We start from the raw sequence: 25,196 nt of genomic DNA, 5'->3' as shown, positions 1-25,196 counted from the left end.
GCATCCTTCCCTCAAGCTCTCCTCTGAGCTCTGGGAGCTGCCTGAGGCTGGGGTGCAAGGGCACAAAAGGCCCCTGCCCCTTTTCTCCACCCTTTCTCCCATGCCAGGAAAGAGCTGGCTGAGATCCTTTGGTGTCCCTGTGATCCCATTACAGCTGCAGGCTTGAGATCTGCGCCATGGGCTCATGGCCTTGGGCTCCTGCAGCAAACAACCACCTTGGCCAGACCCCCTGAGTGGGGACCATTGTGTTGGAGAGGCAGGAACAACATCCCTTGGTAGCTGCTCTTCTCCTCCTTTGTAAAAATGAGGAGTAAAAAATTGCCCCCCTTTGCTGTTCCCTCTCTGGAGGCACCTGGTTCTCTCTGAGCCACAGGAGGAATCCTGTGAATTGCAGCGGGTTTCTGCAGGAGTAATCCACAGGGAGCCCTGCAAGGTCTGCAAGGGGGCCAGGGTTTGCTTCTGCAGGAGGGAGGATGTAAGGATCACACAGACCCCACTGACTGCAGCGGGATCTTTGTCCTCCCGCAGTCAAGCTGCGAGCCCCTGGATGGGGTTATCAGGAAGATTACAGACCTGACATGCTGTGTCCATGTCCAGCCACATCCTGGACCTTCTGCCTCCAGCTCACGCTTCTCCTGGGAGACCCACAGGCTCATTGTCTCTGTGCTTTGGCCCATTTTTTGTGGAGGCTTAAGTGACTCCTACCACATCACCAGGATGTAAAGTGAGGGTTCAGTCACAGTACCCCAGAACCACAGAACCACAGAACCCCAGAACCACAGAACAACAGAACCACAGAACCACAGAACAACAGAACAACAGAACAACAGAACCACAGAACCCCAGAACCACAGAACAACAGAACCACAGAACCACAGAACCCCAGAACCACAGAACAACAGAACCATAGAATCACAGAACCACAGAACCATAGAACCACAGAACCACAGAATCCCAGAACCCCAGAACCATAGAATCACAGAACCACAGGCTAGGGAAGGTTGGAAGGAGCCACAGTGGCTCTTCTGGTGCCACCTCCCTGCTCCAGCAGCGCCATCCCACCACTCAGGGCACACGAATATCTGCAATATCCCCAGGGAGGGACCCTCCACAGCCTCTGTGCACAATCTGCTCAGGGCTGGGCACTGCCCAGGGCAGAAATTCTGCCTCCTGTGCAGGGGCAGCTCCTGGGCTCAGCCCTGCCCATGGCTCTGGGGCCATCGCTGGGTCTGGAGCAGAGCCTGGACCTGCTCTGCCCTCCCTGCACCCAGGGACAGACAGGGACACCCAGGGACACTCAAGGACACCCAGGGACACCCAGGGCTGAGGGCCCCTCTCACTGGGGCTCCTCTCCAGGCTGAGCAGCCCCAGCTCACTCAGTCTTTCCTGGGCATGGAGATGCTCCACAGCCTCCACTGGAGCTGCCCCAGGAGCCCCAGGTCCCTCCTGTCCTGAGCAGCCCAGAGCTGCACACAGTGCAGGCTGTCACCCCTTTGCACAGGCTTGAGATCATGGTTCTGTTTCCCCTGTGAAGGGAGCAGTCAGGTTTGTGCACACCCAGGGCTGGAGGAAGGCTCAGTGCCCAAAGGTTTGCCCACCCAAGGTGTCAGTACCAGGAAAGGAACATGCAAAAAATACTAAATATATTCCTTTTTTTCCTCCCCTGTTTTAATAACTGCAAAAGAGTGCAAACAGGAAAGCTGTTAAGGATTTTAAGATTCAGCTTTATTGTTTTCTATGAGCAAAACACTGCTGTTGTTTCCCCAGGATGAAGTTTAGCAGGAGTCATTTGGATCTCAATGTGTCCTAATTGCTCTGGGGACTCTAATAAAAATTCAAAATAAGGAGCTGTAGGATTTGGTTTCAAGAAAAAGGATGTTCAAACGTATGCACAGTGATTTCTGATTACCCAAAGGCTCTTTTTTTAGCATGTAGCTGGTTTATTTTAGTCTGTGGGATATGTTTTATCCACAGCCTCTTTTCCACATTGGAAGTGAAGGATGCAGTTTGCACTGGCAGAGACGGATGGAAACCACAGGCACAGCATATTGCCCATGAGCAATGACCATCAGTACTCCAGGGGCTCTGCAAAGTGTAATTCTGGCATCGGTGTGCGGCTGAGGGCTCAGCCCAGCCCTGCCCCTCGCTGCCTGGTCTGCAGCAGAAATGCTGCAGGTGACTTAGAGCTGGGTGTCATCAGAGAGGGACTGATGTACAGAGCAGTTTGGGGCTGCACAAATCTTTGGTGTGCCCACGTCTTGAGTTCACGATGCAGTGCTGCTTTCCCTGTGTTCACACTGCAACTGAGTGACAGAAGTAAAAGAATTAGAGAAAATTCAGAAAAAAGTAGCCAAAATACTCAAGGGGGTGGAGAAGCTGTCTTCTGAGAACAGGCTAAGAAGGCAGGGTCTACAATTTGACGAGGAGAGGCTGAGAATGATATGACCGAGGTCTCCAAAATCATATAAAAACCCAAGCCTATGGGAGAAATAAAAGAGGATTTTCACAATGAGAATGGTAGAAGGTTTTTATTTTCAGCCATGTTGAAAGGGCAGAGGTCAAAGCAGAGACATAAGAAGGAAGAAATGTGCTTCAAAAAGAAGAACCATGGCTGTGATCTCTCCATGTCTCTACAGGACTGTCTCCTCAAAGAGCCCTGACTGTGCCCATGTGCAGGGTAACGTGTGTCACCTGCCTTTTATAAATGCACTGCTAAGTCAGGTCATAAATCACATCCATCCCTGTCCTGCAGCCACGCTGGGGACGGGATCTACAGCCTGGACATCAAATGGCTGCTGGGCACATTCCATTCCTGCTCACAGGGGGCAGGAACTCGGAGCACATGGTCCATCACAGCAAAGGATGTCACTATAGGCATTTTAGCCCAAGAAGTTCAACATCTCTTCCAGCCCAAACCATTCCACGATTCTGTCTTCACTAAGCTGGAGGGAATGGGATGCAGAGCAACAAGGAAGAGCAAGGCTGCTGCAGGAAGCAGCCCAGCTCAGCAGGAACTTGAGGAAAATCTCGTGCTTGACTAAGCAGCAGGATTCTTCTCCAAGCCTTCCTGTGTCCCAGCAGCCAAGTGGTTACACAAAACTGAAGTGGGAGCCCTTCCAGTTCGTAACGCAGGGAAGAAAATTAAAAATAAATCATTTCCCACCAGCCATTCAGCTTCAACAAAAGCTGGGACACTTCCAGAGCCAGTCCCTGAAAGAGCTGCTGTGTGCTTTCCAACCCCTCACAAAATCAGGGCAAACTTTGCTGCCTCTCTGCCTGGCCTCTTCGGGACCAGTGCTTCCCTGCAGTGGATGCCAGCTCGGCTTTGCTGGTCCCACTGCAAATCCAGCATCATCCCAAAGCAGGTGATGGGGTATTTCTGCTCTCCTTCCCTCCCAAACAGCCCTGCCCTGTCTCCTCCTGGTCCAGGGGCTATGCAGGACCTGGGGCAGAGGGGGCTGGAGCAGGGAGGGAGTAGCTGTCCTGAATGGTTAACCTGTGACACTGGAAACTTACACTGATGAGCTGGTGCTGCTGGAATTCTGACAAATGAAGGTAATAGCTGATGGCTTGCTGAGTCTGGCCTGCATCTCAGGGCAGCATGAGATGGCCACAGGGATGGGGTCCTCAGTCCCTGCAGCCTCTGTCCCACTTCTCCCACCAAGCCCCAGCTCTGGGAAGGAGATGGAAAGGCCATGGTTAGCCATGGATCATGGATGCCTTGGCTTCCCTTAGCCCCTCCTACAGCAATAATATGCTCTTTCTAGCATGAATCCATGTTCTTCTTACATGGGCCTTCCAGAGCTGCTCTGCTCCAAATCATGGAGCTCCTGCTTAGCAACTGTCTACAACTCAGCAGGTCACATCATATATTTGTGACAAGTCCTGGCTGGAATATGTCCCAGGCCATCCCCTTTTCTTGCCAGACCCTTTTTTGAATGCTAACCTCACTTACATTTGCAGGAAGCTGGGAACACTGGATGTGCAAGGGGTGCCCACCCTATTCCCAGGATCTAGGGAAGAGAAGTCACTTGAGAGGGTGCCTGAGCCTGCAGAAAGGGCAAGATTTGTGAAAATCCACTGATGGGAACCCACATACCACTTTTCTGTCCTTACCTGCTTCAGAGAACACTTTGCAAAGCAGGAACAGAAGGAAAAGAGGAGGGACATGGGGAATATCAGCCTGCAGTCTGAGGCAGCCAGGCTGTACAGCTTTGGGACAGTCAGAGGAGCCCCAGAGGGACCTCTGAACATCCCCCATCCCTTGCCCTGGTGCTGCAGTGTGTCCTCTCCCCACAGCCTGGTCGAAGCTGTGGCAGCTTCAGTGGCTGAGCTGCATTTTGGTGCTTTCCAGAGCAAAGAGAACCGTGTTGAGGGTCTGGGTTGGGGCTTTGTCCAGAGCTGGTGAGCTTTCAGCTGTCTGCTGGAGGCAGATGTCGACAGTTACAACCGACTGTTCCACCATCGTTCATCTTCCAGGTTTTCCAAGCTGTGGCATCACTGTCTGCTCCTCCCTTTGCTCAGCCACCTTCCCCACACAGGTGGGGAGGCAGCAGGTCACGGATGAGCTGTGGGCTGGGAGAGATCCTCTGCAGCTGACGTGGGATGAGCTGGGAGCGTGGCAGGAGTTGGCTGCATGGCTCCAGTACAAGGCACCACCTTGGGGCCATGAAGAGCTGCACTCAGAGGCACAGACTGTCACAATCCAGTCTGGCAGTTCCTCTGGAGGTTCTGAGAATCAGTCACTCATAAGCTGTATGTGCTTCAAGTGACTGTCACTGCAATCAAAAATCAAGCAGTTGGTGACTTGTTGGGACTTTGTCCTGGGTTGTTACACCCTCAGCTTGTCTGCAGACTTTGGGTGCACACAGCAGCCCCCAAGCAGGTGTGTGCAGTGAAGCAGGGATCAATGGGAGACACACAAACCTCAAGGGTCAGGAGGCTGCAAGAGGCCTGGATTTCTCCTCCTGGCTTTGCTCAGCTCCCAGTTTGACACACTGGAAGCTGATGGTGTTCCCAGCTCAGCAACAGTCTGTGCACACATCCTGCCAGGGCTTCCCTGTGCCTCCTCTCCAGCAGGAACACAGGCCAAGGAGGAACATGACTAAGGCTTTAACTATTGATTCCTCAGCACTCCTTCCAGACCACAAACATTCCAGCAAGGGTGAAACAGTAGTATAATGCTTAACAACCGTAGTAGTTTATATGTAATAAAAATGGTGGTGGGGTTGTTTTTTTTTTTTTTCTTTTAATATAAATAATGTAAGTTACTTAAAAGTTAGGAGGGATGGCTGGGACACCACACTTACTAAGGCTTGCCAACATTTCTTACTCAGGCTCATCTCCTAACTGCTTTTAGTTTCCTGTTGCATACAGCTGTGCCAAGCTTGAACTATTGGACAGGAATTCAGCCTGGGTGGTTCCTATTGGAGTTTTTGGATGGATGGCAGGGAGATGGAGAATTTCAGCTCAAAGCCTTTTGGCTGTTTTTAAAAAAAATTCACTCAAACTTCCCACGTAACTCATCTCATATTAAGAAAAAGGCCTGCTGGAAAGTTTTGCTGGAAAGATTCCTCCAAAGATTTGAGCAGTGGCTGGGTGTTGCATGTCTTCATGTCTGTATTGGACCTTCACTTTGAGAAAGTCCCAATTTGGCCTGTGTTAGGCTCTCAGTATTTTTTGGGATCATGGTGTGGTTATGCTCAGGAGGAGAGTATTGGTAGTTTTGCAAGTCAGTTCCTGGAAGATGCTGCACTGCCTTGGCCCTGCTGTCAGTGCATGGGAACACCAAGTGCCTGTGACTGATTTTCTCTCCTGGATTTGGTGGGAAAGTGATTTACAGTTTTTCCCCCTCTTAATTTGGGATGGCAGATGAATGAGCTAGAGGAGACTTGGCCCACATGTGTGAACCTGAGGACTGTCCCAGAGGCTTATTTTGCCCTCCCTTGGGAGGGCTCAGCTCCTGCAGGTGAGATTCTGGACTGCGGGAGACTGATGTGCTGGTGACCCAAAAAGTCTAGGCTGGCCTTTGTCTTATCAGGCTAGTGGAGGATAAAGCTGAAGGCCTGCAGGGGCAAGCCCAAGAGAGGATAAAAGCAGATCCCTCTGCAGGGACTTGACACAGACATCTGCTGCCAAGCTGCTCCGTGGGCTCTTTCCAGCCACAGGAAGGCAGGTGGCACATCTGGACCCTGATCCACCCATCATCTCTAGCAGCACACACACAGTGGTGTCCTGTCTTTCTGTCTCCATCAACTCTGTGCAAGTCTGGCCTGCGAGCTCAGGCAGCTGTCTGTAGGGGACACACCATCTGTGGTGACCTGACATGCTCCCTCAGCCTGGGGTCACCTCAGGGGGATGCATCACTCTCCATCCCTGCATTGTGCAAAACACTCTGCAAGAAAAATGTTGCTACATCAATCACTTTGATAGCTGAGATTTGCTTGCATTTAGCTCAAAGACCTTTAACGTGGCTCTTTGTTGGTGGGGCTGAGGAGGGGGGATCAGTCTAAAACTCAGGTATCTCACTCTGTGGATCTGATGGGTGAAACTGAGCCTTCTGTGGGCTCACATCGACAAGTTTCTCCTGAAACCTGCCACCACAGAGTCCCTTTGCTGCACTTTAGCTGGCTGGGGGGGCACTGTAAGGAAAGATGTCAGCAGCCCTGTGTAAGGAATACCCTTGCAGTGCCATGTCTGAAAACCCCAGAGCATGCTGAGGAGCAAGCACTTGCAGTGCTCTGCCAAGGAGCCTTGGGATGGGTCTGGGAAACAGCCTGATGAGGAGCAGCAGCAGCAGCAGGGTGGCAGGAAAACAGCAGGATTCTCCTCCCTGGCCTGGGTCTCACTCTCTCTGATGCCTTGTTGCAGGCAGGGGCCGTGCAGGGATCGGGAGCTCCGGGCTGCGGTAGTGCGGCGGTGCCGCGCGCCGGGACAGCGAGGGATGCACACGGATGCACCTGGAGAAGAGGTAAAACTGCCAGCACTGCCTCCAGGAGAGACTTGCCCCATCTCAGCACTGTGGCATGTGCAGTCCACAGAGTCCCTCACCCCATGAAGGGCTCTGAACTCCCCAGCCCATCACACCTCCCAGCTGGAGAGGGCAGGACATGGATCTGAGGCCCAGGATTGCCTGGGCTTTGGGACGGGACCAAGGGCAGGCAGGATTTGGGACTCCCCTTGGGATCTGTCCTGCTCAGCATGTACCTGTGTGGATCTGCCCTTACCCAGGCCACAGAGGGGTGTTTGGGTCCAAATCCCTCCCAAATCCCTGTCTCTTCTCAGGTGCAGAGGAGCAGCAGCAGGAAGGGGCTGCTGACATCTCCACAGGGGTAAGAGCAGAGGCAGCTGCAGTTCTGCACCCCTTGTTAACAAGAACTGGTAAAGCCCTGACCTGGCCAAGCAATTAGTGATGTTACTGCTAATAAAGGCTTCAGCTCAGCAAGTGAGGGCACCCAGAGTCGGTTGCTGAACGTGGACACCCTCCTGGCTGCTCAAAGGTGATGGTTCACTGAGAGGGAAACTGAGGCAGGGAATTTGAATAATCTGCCTCAGATGTGAGTTAGGAACCGAGTTAGTGGGAGAACCCCAGAGTCCTGTCTGCCACTGATTAGCCAGAATTCCTGTGCAGCTGAATGACAGTCACATCACCAAATGGTTTGGGTTGGAAGGGACCTCAGAGATTATCCTCCAACATTCTGCCATGAGCAGGAACACCTTCCACTATCCCAGGGTGCTCCAAACCCTGTCCAACTGGCCTTGAACACTTCCAGAGATGGGGCAGCCACAGCTCCTCTGGGCAACCTGTGCCAAGGCCCCACCACCTTCACAGGGAACAATTTCTTCCCAATCTCTAATGCAGTCCTGCCCTCTGTCAGTGTGAAGCCATTTGCCCTTGTCCTGTCACTTCATGCCCTTATCAAAGTCCCTCTCCAGCTCTCTGGGAGTCCCTTTAGTTTCTGGAATGGGCTCTAAGGTCTCCCTGGAGCTTTGTCTCCTCCAGGCTGAACAGCCCAATGAAGACAGATAATATTTTAAAAGTATCTGTGAAGACACATATTGCTTGAAGCCAAAATCAGCTGTTACAGTGGCTCAGCCTGGGTGCCATGCAGAATACTCCTGCTTCCAGAAGAGATCATTCCTGGTGGCGCTTGACTGCAGCTGTGGGAGGATCATGATGGAGTAAAGCTTGCACAGCACTGTGGGGCTGAGGATGGTGATTGTAAGATGTTGCAGACTTTGCATCAATGGGTCTATTTGCCAATAAAGTGCCTTTTTTTGTCAAAAAACTACTTATATCAGTGCGAAACAGTGTCCTTCCCTTGCCCTACAGAGAGAGCATCCCAGGGAATATTCAATCAGGACACTTTTGCCAGAGTTTTAGCTGGCAGCTTGTGACACCCTTCAGCAGTACTTGTGTTTTGGGAAAAGAGAAGTGGTGCTCTGGCAGGCAAGATGCTCTGCAGAAATGCTAAGTCAGCAGGGAGAATCACACAGGTTGGCACGGCACAGCTGCTTAGAACGGTTCGAAAATAATAAATCACGCTTATTGCCTGTTTCACCTATTTCTCCTGTTTCTGGAGGGCAGGGAATAGCAGGGGATAGCACCCCAGCAGCGAGTCTGGGAAATGCAGCCGTGCCACGTTCCTGTCCCCAGCCCTGGGCACAAACAGCCCGAGTGGGACCCGTCCCCTGTTCTGAGGTTCTCTGGGGTTATGGGAGCAGCAGGAAAGGTGAGTGCCTGGGCCCCAATGGCTCAGCACCACAACTGCAGCTTTTCCTCTCCCATCTCACTGCCCGGAGTAAGGAGCACAGGGCCTCCAAAAGCACCAAACACCAGAACAGCCCTTCCCTGTTTTTACCCCGAGGACGTGAGCTGGGCTGGGGGCTTCAGCCTGCCTTCGTGACAGCCCTTCCACGCTGTGCTTTCTTTTCCCTTGTAGGTAGTACCGAGGCTGAGCTGAGCGCGGGGAGGGATCCCCTAAGCGCTGGGACACGGAGCGGAACATGAGCGAGAGCAGCCCCTTGCCCTGCTCTGGCGGAGATGAGGGCGAGCCGCACTCCCCGGGCTCGCAGCCGTCCCCGCCGGCCCGCAGCGAGCAGCCGAGCCAGCCCGCGGAGCCTGCCAGCGGGAGAGCCAGCCCCCGGCACGATGCTCAGCCCTCCCGAGCGGAGGGGGAGCAGCGGGACGAACATCTGGCCGCGGTGACGGAGCGGCTCAGTGAGCCGGGAGCGGGGCCGGGCGCTGCCGGCGGGAGCGGCCGTGCGGCCGGGGCAGCGCTGCCCAACGGGCTGGACACGGCCGGCCGGAGCAGCCCCGAGCCGGGCCGCTGCGGCTCCCCCGGCCCGCGGACAGCCAGCGGGGCCCTCAGCAAGGAGCGGTGGCACAGCCTCCTGGGATCCTCCGAAGCGCTGAGTGCCGACGAGGCGGAGGAGCAGTTCGGGTGAGTGCGGAGCCGCAGGGAGCGCGGCTCGGTCCTGGTTTGTGTGGGTTGTTTTCGAGGCTCCGTGGTTCGAGTTACTGTGCTCCGTGTGTAAGTCATCGGTTTAAGGAGCTGCAGCTGCTCTCATGGCTGACTGTGGTTTCCACTCCTGTTTCTCTTTGGGCTTCTGGCACATTTTTTCCCTGTTTGTAACTTTTTACTCTTTTTCCTCTCCGGGCTTCTCACACAGTTTTTTTTCCCGTTACGAATGCAGCAAGCTGTGATTAGAGCCAGAGTCTGCTCACAGAGTCACTAAAGTGAAGGGGAAGGTTTTGGGCTCTCGAGAGGAGCTGGTTGTGCTCACTTTGGAGGTGTCCCACTTGCAAGTTGGAGATTCAACTGCAGCACTTAGGGCAGAGTTACTGAGGTAACTGAGGGGAAGTAGGGCAGCCTGGGGGTGCTGGAGAGCCAGGCGTGTCTGGGAGGTCCCTGGAAGCCCCTGGCAGCATAGCTAGCTCTGGCAGTCCCTGGGCTAGCAGGTGGCAGCTGTGTATCTGACAGGGGCACGGCACGGAGCTTTGCTCTCCACTGCAGCTGTGGCAGGTGTTATCAGCGCCTGGGTGACAGGGACAGCAGCGTGAGACAAAAGGTACAAGTGTCACCCAATTCTCAAGTGCCTGAGACAAACCTGCACGTGTGCAATGTCCCTCGGTCCCTGAGTCCTCTCTCCTGGCAGCCTGGCTCACAGGAGAACTCTCCAGGCTGGGGGACGCTCACACTGGTGTGGTGTCCACAGCTGATTTCATGCCTCTGCAAGTTTCTAGACCTCCATGGGATTCTGGAGGCTGGGGGCTTAGGGGGAATGACAGGTCACTGAGGTGAGGAGAGGTTCTTCCCAGGCCATTCCTGCAGGAGGGGTATGGATGCTTCCCTTTGCCACCAGAAGTCAGCCAGGGCTCTGGGTTTTAGCCACCCGGGGTTGATGGCTGCTGTGAATTTTCCAGCCCTGCCTGTGCACCTACCCCCGGGCAGGAGAGATGCTGCAAAGCAGGAGGGGCCAAAGAAGAGCAGCAGGGGTTGTCCCAGAGGGGTGTGGCCTTCTGAAGAGGAGCTGTGAAGGGACAAGGGTGGCCAGGGTGACCTGAGGATCACCTCCTAGCTCCAGCTCCATGCGGGCTCCATGCTGAGCTGCACGTTCCGAGCACTGTCTGGAGCGTGGGCAGCAGAGCTGGGGAGCCACGCAGGACGTGGGCTGACAGCAGGCATCCCTCCTGCTTTGTTTCTCTGCTGTTGAACAGGCTTCTCTATAAAAAGCTGGTGGTTTGTTTCACTCAAGAGCAAGTAGCAGCAGCACTGCTTCAAAAAGCACAACGGAAGGTGTTGCAAGGAAGTGTCCAGGGCAGGCTGCTGCTGTCCAGAGAGCTCGGGCAGCCTGTCCCCAGGCAGGTCCCAGGAGCCCCTGAGCTATGCAGTCAGGTCTTGGATAGCTGCAAGTCTCTCAGATTTCAGGGGAATCATATTTGCTTGGTAGGTGGCTCCCTGGCAGAGGCTGCGAGTTCAAGAGGAAACTAAGAGTGGTCAGAGACTGCTGCTGCAATCACTGGAAGTGCAATTATTTTAAGGTACTAGGGCATGAATTGGTAAAAGTGGCAGGCTGAGGATTTGGAGATGATGCAACCTGACCGGGGTCTGCATGCAGAGTCCGTGAGCTCGTGCTCTAAACATATTCACTTGGATAGCAAATGAGTCTTCTGGGAGGCTGAATGCACAAGGGACAAGTCACACGCTATATTCAAAGCAGAAGGGCAGCTGGAAAACTTCAGAGACACAGCTGAAGTCTGGGAAAACACTCAGTGCCTGCAGATTGGGTTAGCTCACTGTGTTGGAGCTCATCAGTGCTCTGACCACCTATCTGTAGGGCAAATGGCAGAAACGCATGGCTGGGCCAAGCACAGCATGGAGCTGCTCTGCCCTGACCACATGGACTGCCCTGCTCTCCTGGGTCAGTGCGGGTCAGGAAGAAGTGACAGCTGGACCAAGGCACCAAGAAGTCACTGTCATCCTGCATCACCTCTGGGTTTCCCTGTTTTTTTTTCTTTACTCCCCTTTTGGGAGTTGCTGTATTGACCCATTCTTGGTACAGGGGAACCTGATACGATGTTTTACTAATGAGCAGTCAACTATTTGTTCCTGCTGACAAATCATTTGTCATCATCTGCACGTTGCTGCTTGTATGATGCATTTTCTCCATGAATTTTAAACTATTTTACAAGAAGGTGTTGAGACTTGCTCTTCCCACTGGAATGGAGAATTAAAGGGGGAAGTCATCCAAGGTCATCACTCCCTGGTAGAGCTGGAGAAAGACTCATGATTGTCCTCCTGAAGGTAGGTTAGGGTATCTATGCAGGGAACTGTTGATAAAAAAAATCAGGGAAATAGAGCCAAAGATTGAGTGTTTGTGCTGCAGTTTGCATTAACTGAATCCCTTTCCCCCCTTTCTGGTTTATCTCGTGGCATCTATTGTGTGTCAAAGCCCTATTTTCTCTCCATTGTGGCTTGTTGCCTAGAAGTCGTTCATCTTCTCAGAAGCCCCCAACATTGGCCCTGCTGATCTCAGGGAGGTCACAGCTCTGCAGTCCAACTGTGAGTTCCACGAGGGAAGGATAATCCCTGCTTTCAGCCCCATGAACTCATGGAAAAAGAGCAAAATTTGTAACAGAGAAATCCCCACCTTTTGCTTGTAGACACACTTAGCACCTGCAGTTTTGGGACTGCGGCTTTTGCCCACACATTTCCTCCCATGGCAACATATAGCTGTCAAAAAATTCACATTCCATCAAATAAAGTTTCAGAAAAACTTTGCAGAAAGACTGCAGTGCAGAGGCAAGAAAGTCCTGGTTTCCATCACGTCCTGATCTGGCAGGATCCACACTCCACCAACACAGCAAACTTGTGATGGAAAGTTGAACATGAGGCAGCAGTGCCCTGGAGGGTGGAAGGACAGCCGTGTCCTCAGGGGCATCAGGCCCAGCATCACCAGCTGGGCCAGGAAGGGCACTGTCCCACTCTGCTCTGGGCTGGGGCGGCCTCACCTCGAGCCCTGGGGCAGGTCTGGGCACCACAATATGAGAAAGATCCAAAGCTGTTAGGGAGTGTCCAAAGGATGGACAGGGGGATGGTGAAGAGCCATCAGGGGACAAGTGTAGGGCTGGACTACACAAGGTCTGTGGTGTGAGCAGTTAATAGAAATGATTCTGTACAGGGCATTGAAAGATCAGGGCTGTTTTCCTTGGGATCATGGCAGTGTGGGACCTGCTAAGTAATAACCAGGATGTTATTCTGGCACTGGATCTAGTAGCAGGTGTCATATGCAAAAGTCTCCAGTTCAGAGGTCTGACTTTTTACTGGAACATGACCAAATTAAGGGCTGGCTGGGCCTCTGGGATTGCTCATCACAAAACTGTTTTTTTTTCAGCTCCAGAATCTTGTAACAAAATTTGGAATCAATCTTTCTGTTATATCACAGAAAGATCCCAAGGGCCATTATCACAGCAGCCATTTCTGCCTCTTCTCTTGCCTCCCAGCTCCAAGTGGAACAGAACTGTCCAAGTGGGCAAGAATTGCCTTGACATTATTTTCTACATTTCTCCTTTTGGTCCAGGTTTGCTTCTGGAGATGCCAAGCTGAGCTGCAGTGATGGTGACAGGGAGCATTTCCAATTCAAAGACATCAGGGATGGCTTCAGCTCGACCTTCGAGAAGATCGTTGAGTCTGACCTTATGAAGGGGACCTACTACAGCAGCCTGGACTCTTTGGACGTGCTCTCCCTCACAGACGAGACAGACAGCTGTGTCAGTTTTGAGGCTCCACTCACCCCACTGATCCAGCAAAGGGCCAAGGAGAGCCCCGAGCTCTTGGAGCAGAAACTGGCGGCCCAGCAGAGAGAAGCCCTTCACCACATGGCTGCTGATAAGCAAGAGCAGGCGGCAGCCAAGCCGGTGGAGGGGGATTTTGGGAGCCCTCTCAGACACTCCATTACCAGCAGCAGGTCAGAGAATGTGCTGAGCCGGCTGTCCTTGAAGAGTATCCCAAATGGGTTCCACGTGGAGGGGTCAGAGGAAGATGCCACCAAGATCATTAACTCCATCAGGTAAGGCAGGGAGTTTCTTGGACAGTGGCTCCTTTTCTTAGGAGAAAAGCAAGGCTCAGTGGACATGATTGAGCTGGAACTGCTCTTTCACCCCTTGTGCTTCCTCTCATGTGCTGTTGTGGCAGACAGGCCAAACACCAGCAGGAAAACTTTCACCTGTACCTGCAAAGCCCTTGGCAGGTTGGGGACAGTCAGGTGCCTCTGAAGGGCAGGGAAACCTCAAGGTTTCACTTAGGGCAGGGTACCCCTACAGAAGCCTCCCCAAAGGTTCTTCTGCAGGCAAGGAGGATATCAGCAGAGACTTCATTCATCCTCTAGACCAGCTCAGACCCAAACCATCACCCCTGAGAGGCAGCAGCTCATCCATAGGGCACTTCCTTGCATGAGGAAGCCAGGTGATGAGCAACCAGGTCAGGGGAGAGCTGGAGTGAGGTTTTATCTCCAGCTATCAGTCCAGCAGTGAGTCACAGTGCTTGAAAATGCATGAATTGGTGCTGTAAGTGGCCTTGGGCAGGCAGATAAAGGGCTGTATTGCCCACACAGATGGTGCCAGCAGGGCTGCTCAGACCATTGTCTGTGGGCACAGCTGGTCATGAGGCCAGCAGGCAGCTACAGGGGAGCAGCTCACCAGTAAAAGCTGGTCTGATGCCAGTCCCATGGACAGGATTTGTACAAGTGCAGATTACCTGAACTGAAAAGCATAGCATCTCTCCCAAAGATTTCCTGGATATCCATGGCTTGAAAAGAGCTTGGGGCCCCCAGTGGGGAGAGGGGAAGCTTGAAAGGTGTTTGAGGCTGCTTACTTTGATGCATCCTCATTTCTCAGGGGGAGGCCGCCCTCTCCCCGACCTTTCCCACCAATTTGGAATTGCACTGCGCTATATAATTCGAGCTGAAATGAAGGAGAGTTTGTCCAATGTCCACTTCACAGCCACACTGCTGGTTTTTCTCGTGTGTCTTTTTGTGAGAAGGCATTTTCTATTTCTTCTTTGCGAGAAGAGATGAAAACGTGGCGTTTTCTGTGGGTTGCGCCGAGCTGCCCCACGGTTCCTTGAACGTTTCTTGTCTCTGCACAGCGACGCCAGCCTGAAGGACACGCTGTCAGACTCGGACTCCGAGATGGGCAGCACGGAGCAGCTGGACCAGGGCAGCACAGACACGCTGGCCAACGGCTGCAGGGCGGACAGCGAGGCTGCCAAGAGGCTGGCCAAGCGCCTCTACAACCTCGAGGGCTTCAAGCGCTGCGACGTGGCCCGACAGCTCGGGAAAAAGTACGTGGGGCCAGCCCTGGGAGGGGAGACACGGGCTGGGGACACTGGTCGTGCTGGGAGGGCAGGGAAGGTCGGGAAGGGACAAGCCTGTGTGCTGGATGGAGTCAGGGCTGCTGGAGATCTTCCCAGCTGAAGCTGGAAGCCCAATGCCCTTAAAATACGAGTCCTACAAGCTGCATGTCGTATTGGGTTAGGGTTAGGGTAAGGGCTGCTGGAGATCATTCCAGTTGAAGCTAAAGGCCCAATGCCCTTAAAATATGAGTCCTACAAGCTGCCTCTGGTATTGGGTTAGGGTTAGGATTAGGGCTGCTGGAGATCATTCCAGTTGAAGCTAGAAGCCCAATGCCCTTAAAGTACAAGTCCTACAAGCTGCCTCTAGTATTGGGCAGTAAATGTCACTGCTGCCCAGCAGAACCAAGAGCTTCCTGCCTTTAAGAAGAGCCCAGAAAGACTAAAGCAATCCCCAGGCTGAAGGGGTTGGGAGCCAGACCTGCCTCTGCACTGGACTCCCCAGGTTTTTCATGTCTGCACCCCAAAATGTTCTTGGTGCAGAGCCTCCCTACCCGGTCTGTAGGAGGGTAGGAAGAGTTTTCTGGAGAGCCCTGGAGTGACACACAGGGAGGTCCAGGCTCTTCAGCTGGTAGATTTGGCTGAGTAAGGCAGAAGGGAAATCAAAAAATATTCAAAAGTGGGAGAGTTACAGAGATTTCTAAGAGACAGAGTAACAGTAACAAGTGTAGCAGTAACAGATTATTTTAGGATGCCAGTGGGTGTGAAGGCACCAATCCCCATCATCCTTCGCCGGGATCAGATATAACCTGTGTTGCTGGGATTTTTTTTTTCCTGTCCTTTTCCTTTTCCTCCCCCTGCCCTGTCCAGAGCACACCTGTCCCTCAGCACATACCCACACTCTCAGTCCCAAGGCTTGTCTTGATTCCCAGTTTAGTGCTGGGACAGAAAGGGCCCAGAATTGTCTCCTAGAGGGGCTCTGCATCACCTGGCAATACCCTCATTCTCCTCCTTTGCTGAGGTTCCTGTAGCAGGTGCATTGCTGGTTGCTCTTGCCTCAGGTGTGTAACATCCTCCTCTCTCCTTTCAAATTTGCCATGACAGCTCACTGAGGGGGGAAGTTTCTAAGCACTGGGTTTCTGAGTCTGTCCCTTTGGTGTTTCCTGCAGTCCTCACTCACACCTACAACCCTCAGGCCTTGGGAGGCTGTTTGGTGACCCACATCTAGGAATTCACATGGCCTTTGAAGTAAAAGTTTTGTTTTGATCGGCTAGGTTTTGACATCTGAACCATTTCCTGACGTGAGACCTAAATAGAGCTGCAGACTCTTGGATCGTGCAGGTGGATTAGCAGAGCAGAAAAGGAAAGAGGGTGAAGAGAGGTATTTATAGGTATTAATATAGGTATTAAGTCAGTCTTGCTCACTTAAGACAATGTAAGACCAACCTGTAGTGCTGGGAGCAGACTAAGTTTAAGTGATGCTTTCAGGCCAGCTCTGTGTAGGAGGGCTGTACAAAAAGTGAAATCTCATTTTACCACTTTTTTTTTTTTCTTTGTGATAATTGGCAATTTTCTAAAAAAAAAAAAAAAAAAAAAAAAAAAGTAAACCAAAGCCAAAACTATTCATCATTGTCAAACAGGCAGAAAAGACTTGACAAACAAAGAAATGCAGGTTGGATATCTCCCCACAGTTTGCTTCCATCTGCCTCAGTTCTGTGAAATTAACCTGAAATTCTGTGAAAAAAAACCCCAAAATTACCATTGTCCCACAGAAGGGCAAATGTTTGAAGGGCAAACTGAGCTCTCCATGGAAGACTCTTGTTCCAGCCCTGGTCTGTGGCTCTCTCAGCTGAATCAGTGCCCACAGCCACATCTGGTGCTGGGTGGAGGTTGAACTGTCCCAGGCTGGGAAGGTGGCAGTGCCAGGCACTTCCCTGTAGGGTTTCCCAGAATTGTGCCCAACAAATCCCTGCAGGACAGTTCCAGCATTGCCCTGGGCTGTGGGGTCTGTCAGGGTCCCAGCCATGGGCAGCACGGTGTGAGCACAAGGCCTGTTTTATCCCCTCGAGAGAAGCTTTTACTCACACAAGCTTCTTGTGGATCTGAAGCGACCCAGGTGACGCAAAAAGGAGCCCTCCCCTGCAGGGCAGTGGGATTCAGGCTGTAAAACAACACAAACCCTTCCATGTCCAGACATATGGGAATGGACTGGGAGAAAAGGCTCCTGTGTCCCCCTGGGGTGGCTTGTGACCCAGCAGATCAGAACTCTTGGTGCCTGGACCCCCCAAAGCAGGCAGAGGGAGGGAGCATCAGATGGGGTGTAAGGTGAGAGGAGGTCTGTAGGGGCTGAAAGGGCAGCAGCCAGAGGATGCCAAACATGTCCCCACAGGAAATGCCTTGCAGGGCCACCAGCCAGAGCATGGCAGGAATGTCCCCATGGGAAATGCCTTGCTCTCCCTGTAGGAATGTCCCTGTCGTCATGGTGGAAGTGTCACCCATTCCTGCAGGAAGGGCTGGCACTGGCACAGAGACAGAGGAGGAGAAATCCTGAGTGAGGAAACCAGAGCAAACACAAAAGCCCATCTTAGAGTGGGATATGGTCTTGCCCTGACCACTGTTGTTATCCCATGGCCTGGGGCATGTTAACTGGCTCTGGAGCTCAGGGAGAAGGCTCCTATCTCTGTCCTGGAGATAAACAATGAACAGGAGTTTAGTGTTTGCAGGGGTCTGGCTGCCTCCTGGTGTCTTGTGACACTGTCCAGTTGCCTTGGCAGAGCCAGCAGCCCCTGCCTGGAGCTCACTGAGCTCTCCTGCTCCAGTCTCCAGCAGCACCCATGTGCCACAGGAGCAAAGGGCTCTGGTGAGAGGCTGAGATGGGAGCCTGTGTGGGTGAGAGCAGGAATACTTCAGTGGGAGGAGGTATTTCTCCCCCGCATCCAGCAGTGGGAGAGAACCAGGTGTCAGAAGAGCACAGGACATCGCTGTGGTCCCCTCCTGGCTGGCTCTGCCTGGCCAGCAGCACAGCACAGGGGTGCAGCAGGCCAGGTGTCCCTCATTCTCAGTGGCCTGGGACTGGCTGTGGGCACATCAGGGAGGTCTTCCAGCAGTATTCCAGGCCAGGAACAAGTCTCCCTGTGTCTGAGATCATGTCTGCAGTGTCTTGCTGGGATTGGGCTGGCCAAGAGGCAGTATTTTGCTGTTCCTCTTGTGGACAATGTCTTCTTCCCTGACAAAGGGGCTGACCACTCCCTCTTTAATTACAGTAACGAATTTAGCAAGCTGGTAGCAGAGGAGTATCTCAGCTTCTTTGACTTCACTGGCCTGACCCTTGACAAAGCACTCAGGTGAGCTCTGGGATGGAGAGCGTGGTGGGGTTTTTGGGGTTTCCTGCAGGCTTCCCAGCACTGTGTGAGCCATCCATGTGCCAGGGGCAGGGACTGGGGGGAGATCCAGGCTCTCATTCAATCTTCGGTGTCACGTTTGGCACAAAGTGCTGCCTCCAAAAGTGGACTTCAGCAGGAGGGGCCACAGCCTGCCTCCCCAGGGTGGAGAGCAGCTCTCCCAGGAATCCCATCCCATACAGAACCAGAGCAAGTGGGAGCAATTCTTTTCCTTGGGATGGGTGCCCTGTCCTGGTGCCATCACGCCCGAGGTGGATCAGACCCCAGCCAGCAGCACATTTCCCTGCACAGCTCCATGGATCCCTCGGCATCCCCTCTGCAGGGTGTGGGGCTGGGGGAGGATAAATGACCCCTTTCCACCCCCATCTGCGGCAGGACCCTGCCCAGCAGCACCTCTCTAAGGGTCCCTTTCTCTGTGCAGGACGTTTCTGAAAGCGTTCCCGCTGATGGGAGAGACGCAGGAGCGCGAGCGGGTGCTGATCCACTTCTCCCGGCGCTACTGCCAGTGCAACCCCGAGGAGAGCACCTCTGAAGGTACTGCTGCCTTTCCTCTGCCTCCCTGCCACGCCACAGGGCCCCTGTGCACAGAGCTGGAGGGCAAAACCAGCCAGACACGGCTGCAGCTTCTCCCTTTCCCAGGGATCCTGCCCTGGTCATTATCCCTGCCCTAGGAGGGGCTGGGGGTGCTGACAGACCCCCCCAAAACACCAGGCTCCAGGAGCCAGCTCACAGCACTGAGATGCAAACACATTCTGACACATGGGCTGGTCCCTGAAGGAGCTCACAAAAGGGCTGGAGAGCACCAGGGAGGAGGCAAGGACTGGAATATTGCTTTCACAAGCAGCTGCTTTGGGTTTAGAAGTGGGAAGTTTGGTCTTTTAAAGAAAGTCTGCTTTGAAGCCAATGTGATGGTGATTGTTTTAGGAAAAGGTAAAGTCTGAGGGAAAAGAAGATGTCTTTGGGAGGAGTTTTTTGGTGCTGTTTGTTTTGGCTTTTTGTTAAATCCTACACCGCTGAAGGGAGCAGATATTCTTTAAGGTCCCCAGACACAGCAAGTGGCCTTGGTTTTGCAATAGCTGGGCTGCCAAGACAACAAACAGCAGAACTGCATGAGAAGGGGAGTAAATCAGCTGCAACTGTGTGACTGTTGTGTGTTTCAGATGGGATTCACACACTCACCTGTGCCCTGATGCTGCTGAACACAGACCTCCACGGCCATGTAAGTAGCCCTTGGAGGAGCACCCGTCCTTTATTCCTTCCCGGGGCACAGCTCTGTTCCCGATGCTGAGTGTGTTGCTGGACAGTTGAGATGGGTTGGCAAAGAGTTCTCTGCCCTGCTCCAGGTGGGATTTTGGGTGCCAGGCCCAGACCTGGGGACAGCCCACAGCTGAGTGTCACTGCTGACACCAGTGATGCTGCCCAGGGACAGGCACTGCTGCTTCCTCTCCTGCCCAGCTCTGCCCTGGCCCAGGAGCTCTCAGTGAGCTCTTCCCTGCCACTCCCTGTGGGGCTGCTCCTTCTTGTGATGCAGACACCTCTCTCCAAAAACTGCTGCAAGGGGGCCAGGTGGGTTTGCACCGGTCTAGATTTGATCTTTCCTTCCCAAAATATGAAGTGAGGTCCATCTGTTCCTTTTCCCCAAGATAGGGAAAGCCTCTGGAGACTTTCACAGCAGAGAGACCTCTGGACAAAGAGCAGAGTGAGCAGAGCCCAAAAGAGTGGCTGGAAAATGGCAGAAGCTGTGAGAAGATCTCTCAGCACCTTTCAAAGGCTCCCAGTAACCTGTCTCTGCTCACAGTGGGGTAGTGGTGGGATCAGTCTCATGGAGTATTCATCCTCCAACCAAAAGGGTTGGAGCCAAGGAATTATTTCCATCAAATCACTTCCTGCAGCAGCAAAAGCAGCATTGTGGCAAAAGACAAACTATGTGACTTCAATCCAAAATAATCTTATTTTGTCTAGTTTTCTTAAGTTAAAAAAAAAAATCCAAAATATGCCTCTGGGAAGACATAATTGAAGAGAAAAGAGACAGAAAAACCCCTAAACCTCAAAAACATTGCCATTTCTATTCTTCATTGACAAACTGGCTCAGAGGCCTGGTAAGAAGAAATGTTCTCATGATATGTAGGCACAGAAAAAATAGCTTTCTTTTGACCAGGTGTGCAAATGCCTGAGCTTTTCTTTGAAAAATCTTCTCTTTATTTTTCTGCATGTGTAACATTAATTTCTTCTTCTCCTTTTCCTCCTTTTTTTATTTTTTATTTTTAATTTCCTTCTGCTCCTGGAACCTCTCTTTCTGCTCTTTAACCCTTTACCAGGTGGTAAGTGCAGTCCTTCTAGTGTTTTGCTTTAAAGCACTGGCATTTACTTTTTTTTTTTTTTTTTAATTGTGTTAAAAACAGTAAGGAATTTTGTTTGTCTGGAATCCCAAGTGATTGTGCAGTGTTCTTCCCTTCTGATCAAGCCATTAGCAGCTGCTATCATCACATGAAACGCTCCTGGTGTAAAGAAACCTCCATGAACTGTGCTGTACCTGGGAATGTGTGATTTGATCTCCCACCCCTCTCCTTGTTAGAGATGCTGCCATGATATTCCATGTCGCTTTTGATTTTATTTTCCTTTGTAGTGTTGTGTGTGTGTTGCAGTGTTTTACTGTGCCTTGCTGCAGTGGGAGATGCCCTTGGTGAGGAAAGGGGGTGGATGTGTCCGTGAAGGGGCAGCTCCTCTGCCTCTGCCATGGGCTGCTTCACCAGTCCAGCAGAGACCTGACACAGATCAGAGCAGCACATTTGCACCTGGCCTGAGCACTGTTGATTTTCTACTCAGGTGCACTCAGACCCCGTTTCCAAACCACCCAGAAAACTTTAAAACGAGACATTCCCTATTCATGGAAGCACATGGAGTTGGTGTTAAAAGCCAGCAGCCAACAAACATTCCAAGTGTAACCAGCATTCCAAGAGTGATGCCTTGGAGTGGTTGCCTAAAAGAGAGGCTGGACAAGGTTAAGAGAATAAAAGCAGGTATTTATTGAAGGCCTTCAGTAGGTTCACCTTGGGCAGTCAAAAGCCTCTGAGGGGCTACACCCAAGGTGGACAATCGTCACGAGTTTTTCGCACTATTAAGTTTGGTTCATTTACAAATCACAGGTTTATATTCTAATTACAGTTCCAGGTAATGAAGTCATTTACTCAAAGTTCCCCCCCAGTTCACCGTTGTTCACATCTCTCAGGACAGTGAGGTGTCCTTGAGTTCCAGGCCCAGAGAGGAGTTGTTTTGTCGGAATGAAACGGGAGAACAGCAGCTGACAGGCTGTGGAGTGGTACAGTTATACACTAAAGCAGGATCTGAAAAATAGAAAAGCTAAATCCTAAGGCATCGAGACTATACATGCAGGATAATCCAAGTTGTTGCAACTTTCTGCCTTGTTCAGCTGGTGCTGTTTGAGCCCCAGGAGATCTTATGGCAAAGTCAGCGCTGCCCTGCTCCATCTCTGCCCCGGGGAGACAGAGCTTAGGGAAGTGTCATTTCCCGCTGTCACTGTCAGCCCTCCCGGCCGCGGGTGACACATCAACACCTTTGCATCACCAGCACTCATGGGCGCATTTCGGTCCTTTAGGAAAGGCCACCTGCTGGAGTAACAGTGGGATTTGTTCAAAAAGCAGAGCACCAAGCAAAGCTTGAAACGGGATCGTGGGAGGGACCCAAGTCCGTTTGTCCATCCCTGCTGATCTTACAAACGCTGTTGTCCTTAAGGCAAACGCAGGGTTCAGTGTGAGCAGCAGCACCAGGAGGGCTGGGGAGCCCCGAGGAGTGAGCAGCCCCTGGGTCACCTGCGGAGTGACACCAGTGTGCCCACAGCAGGTTTGTGTGGCCTCACTGGCACTCAGAATTCGCGGGTTGGTTCCTTGCAGGGGCGTGGTGCTGTTCCTGCAGCCTGGAACACACCCAGGACCAGATCAATTAGTCAGCAATTGGCTGCTTTTCCACAGTGTGGCTGCTGCCCCAGGTGAGCTCAGAGGTCTCTTGCAGCAGAGAAAGAGACAGATCACACAAGAGAAAGGAAGGCATCCCTTGGGATGGATCTGAATCCCAGACACACATATGACAAACCCCAAAAAGGGGTTGTGAGCCTGGTGATTTGTGTTCTCTCACTGTATCCACTGACTTCCAAAAATGCCTTGGCCTCTGCACTCAGTGCTGAATCATTGGGCACAGAGGCCAGTGCTGTGCATTTTCCTTCCCTGCCTCAGCCCGGGGCTGGGAATAGGCACCTTCTCCGTGCAAAGAATTCCCGTGCCTCGAAGTCTCAGCAACACCTGCCTCACCCCAAAATCCCCTTTTTCTGGAGGCTCCTCACCCTCCTTCCTTTCTCCGCCCCTGCTCCGTTGCGCTGCCGGATTTTCCCTTTATCTTTTGTGTCGGAAATTCGCTGGCCAGCGAGCACACAGATCTCTCCTCTCTGCTGAAATCCCTGCTCGTTTGCTGACCCTTCTGCAGCCCGCGGACCCGGGGAACCCCGGCTGGCAGCTCTGGCTAATGGGGCTCCTCGGGAGAAAGCCACGAGGGCTGAGCTGTGTTGTGCCGCACCACGTCCCCAGGCGCTGCAGATTTGTAACAGTGTTTTGCTCCTCTTTTTCCTGATCTCTCAAGGGAGCCGGCTCATCCGGAGCTGGCACCAGCAGGAGGCATAATTAAGAGTATCAGACGGAGCTGCTCCGAGGCAGCGCTCGGCTCCCTGCGCAGCCCGAGAGTGTTTGCACACACAGAAGGCAGGGGGTGCAGGGGACACGCTGAGATGATCCCGAGGCTCACTTCTTCCCGATGCTTTCATCTGGGGAGAAGCCCCCAGGTCACCTGCAGTGCGCTTTTGTGGGCAAGGGTTTCTGGTGCCATCTCTTTTAGGAGGTTGTTTCCTTGCACAGAGGACACATCTCACCCTGCAGGGCATCTCCTGCATCATCTGCTGCAGCTTCATCCCCTGCCAGAGCCACTGATGCCCTTCCTCTTCCTCACTGAGCCCTGAGCAGGGCTCTGACTGCTGTTCTGGGCCATCCTCCCACATCCTCCTGGATGGTCACCCTGCCCATACCTTGGTGTGAAGCCCAGCAATGTCAGGATGCTGTTGGGATCCTCAGGACCACGGGTGGCAGCTCATGCTGTCCTCACTGGCTCCACTGCCCCCTCCAGGAGATGCCCCACACACTGAGGGTGTGAAGGTTATGATATAACATGGCATTGGAGATACCCATCTTTCCTTTGGGACATCAAACTCCTTTTTCTGAACCCTGGAATTGCCAGGGGCTCCTGCACCCCTCTGCTCCATCCCTTTGGAGAGGCAGGATTGCAGGGGAGGCTTGGGAAGAGGCTGCCTGCCTCGACCCTTGCAGGCTGAGGAAGTGAAGGGTGAAGGGTTTGGGAAGACAGGTGCCACAGATGATGAAGCTGTGATATCAGGGATTCCAGGTGGCCTGGAAGCATCAATACCAAATATTGTTGGCTTTAGCTGGTGCTGAGTGTGTTCCAGGCTGTGAGATTCTCCCAGAGTACGTGTTGCCCTCTCCACAGTACCACTAGCTGGACAATTCCTTTTTGTAATGGCAATCAAAAATAACAGCTTCCATCAAGGACCAGCATTCCCCTGCCCAATGCTGGTTGTTCCAGGTGCTGGCACTGCAAGCTCACACAATTCCACTCACAGCAGGCTTGGAGCCCCATGCAAACATTGTCATTTCACCAGACAGAGTGCTTGTCTCGAGTTCTGAGACACAGAGCCTGTACCCAGGACCACTCCAGCAAGACTGGAGAAGCTATTTTCAGGTGTCTTATTTCCACCACTACAAAAGAGCTAATTTGAAATATTTGGATGCTGGCATGAGCAAATAAAGCAGAGAGCCCAACAGCAAATCAGATCAGAAGCCCTTTGAGCTCTTGAGATGAGCCCAGGCTTCAGCACTACATATAAAATTGCTCTTTGAAAGACACTGATTAAAGTCAAAACTCTCCACAAGTTTAATGAGCTACTTCTTTGCCTTACAGAACATTGGCAAAAAGATGTCGTGCCAACAGTTCATAGCAAACCTGGATGGGCTGAACGATGGGAAGGACTTTGCGAAGGATTTGCTGAAGGTAATGTGATATAAATAGACAGTGGGATACTGTCATTATTACTGCAGGGCCACCCTGTCCTGCTGGGACACTCTGAGCCCTTCAATCAGCATTTTCCAGTTGTTTCAGGAGGAGAATTGTAACCCCCATGAATGTCTCTGCTAACTTGCTCTGAGCCAAAATTCGTCTGTTCCCTGCTGGTGTTTTATCCAGATTGTGGCATATCTGCCCTCAGACCACACCCAGAGGCCCTTTCCCCCCACAGTTCAGATAATGCCCAAAGCAAAGTTTTCCCCACCCCAAAACAACCATCCAGCACCAAAACTGTTCTCTGCCTCCACGACCACGTGATGAACTGCAGTGTTCAACACAACCAGTGCAGTACCTTGGGATGTGGTTAAACATCCCAAGGGGAGTATTTTCTCCTGCCACACAGTTAGCAGCACCACTGCTCTCTGCACCTGCTGCAGGTCCAGCAGCCTGACCTGAATTTCACTGTATGGGAGGAGGTTGGAATGAGACGTATCACATCAGGAGTGTCACATCCTTTTTGGGGTGACATCCCAATCTCCCAGCAGTCCTCACCCTATCCTAGTCCTCTCTATGGTGAGGACCCCCTCCACATTCTGCTCTGCTAGCCCATTCCTGCTTCTTTCCCAGTGCCCCAGGGAAGCCACTGGAATTTTGTACAGAAAGAACTGGGAAAGCTGAATCCAAGGTCATTCATCCCTCCCTTGCTACTCTATTCAGGCCTCCCCTGTCATTTTGCCTAGTTAAAACATTGAAGGTGTGCCATGGCATATCCCAGAGTGTTCCACCACTGTGTGGGCCAGGATTC

At 52.5% G+C, this 25,196-nt stretch overlaps 1 protein-coding gene across 1 annotated transcript in view; it reads left to right on the top strand.

The window, feature by feature from the left end:
• Positions 1-6,910: 6,910 nt before the first annotated feature.
• Positions 6,911-25,196, top strand: part of PSD2 (pleckstrin and Sec7 domain containing 2) — a 35,559-nt gene continuing 17,273 nt past the window's right edge. Inside the window, exons 1-8 of the mRNA XM_066328923.1 lie at positions 6,911-6,970; positions 8,943-9,443; positions 13,084-13,572; positions 14,649-14,843; positions 18,116-18,196; positions 18,675-18,787; positions 19,414-19,472; positions 24,290-24,379. Coding sequence (XP_066185020.1) covers positions 9,007-9,443; positions 13,084-13,572; positions 14,649-14,843; positions 18,116-18,196; positions 18,675-18,787; positions 19,414-19,472; positions 24,290-24,379 — 1,464 coding nt within the window. The 5' untranslated portion in view covers positions 6,911-6,970; positions 8,943-9,006. The remainder of the gene's footprint in view (positions 6,971-8,942; positions 9,444-13,083; positions 13,573-14,648; positions 14,844-18,115; positions 18,197-18,674; positions 18,788-19,413; positions 19,473-24,289; positions 24,380-25,196) is intronic.

Source organism: Sylvia atricapilla, chromosome 14, assembly GCF_009819655.1.
Source record: "Sylvia atricapilla isolate bSylAtr1 chromosome 14, bSylAtr1.pri, whole genome shotgun sequence".
Taxonomy (NCBI): domain Eukaryota; kingdom Metazoa; phylum Chordata; class Aves; order Passeriformes; family Sylviidae; genus Sylvia; species Sylvia atricapilla.
The sequence above is the reverse complement of the archived record's forward strand: the minus strand, read 5'-3'. Positions and strand labels throughout refer to the sequence as shown.